Source organism: Buceros rhinoceros, unplaced genomic scaffold (assembly GCF_000710305.1).
Source record: "Buceros rhinoceros silvestris isolate BGI_N320 unplaced genomic scaffold, ASM71030v1 scaffold22516, whole genome shotgun sequence".
NCBI classification, from domain to species: Eukaryota; Metazoa; Chordata; class Aves; order Bucerotiformes; family Bucerotidae; genus Buceros; species Buceros rhinoceros.
In genome coordinates, this window is record NW_010419597.1 from 1 (window position 1) to 349 (window position 349).

At 63.6% G+C, this 349-nt stretch overlaps 1 protein-coding gene across 1 annotated transcript in view; it reads right to left on the reverse strand.

Annotated features, from left to right (window-relative positions):
• Positions 1–4: 4 nt before the first annotated feature.
• CLCN7 (chloride channel, voltage-sensitive 7) overlaps positions 5–349 on the reverse strand; it is a gene marked incomplete at both ends in the record, with an annotated part of 12,381 nt that continues 12,036 nt past the window's right edge. Inside the window, one exon of the mRNA XM_010139015.1 lies at positions 5–59. Within this exon, the coding sequence (XP_010137317.1) occupies positions 5–59 (55 nt within the window). The remainder of the gene's footprint in view (positions 60–349) is intronic.

Below are 349 nucleotides of genomic sequence, written 5' to 3' on the forward strand. Positions count from 1 at the left end.
GCCGCCGCTGCACCAGGCTCAGGTTGGCCCTTTCCACAAAAACCTTGGGAGCAAACAGACCATTGGGGACCGGCCCACAGTGCCAACAGGCACCAGGGCCAGGGAGGGAAGAGGGCAGGAGCGTGGGGCAGATGGACCATCTGCAGAACAGAACAGAACAGTCTCCCATTCACTCAGGGTTTGTGAGCTCAGCGGGGTGCAGGGTAACCCCAGCATCGCACAGCAGCCCTCACTGTCCCCTCGAGTGAGCTGAGGGAGCTGACAGTGACCCTCCTCCAGCTCCTCCTGAGCAGGGCAGGCAGCAAGGGGCCCGCAGCAGCAGTGGGACAGGAGCACCGGGGCTCAGACA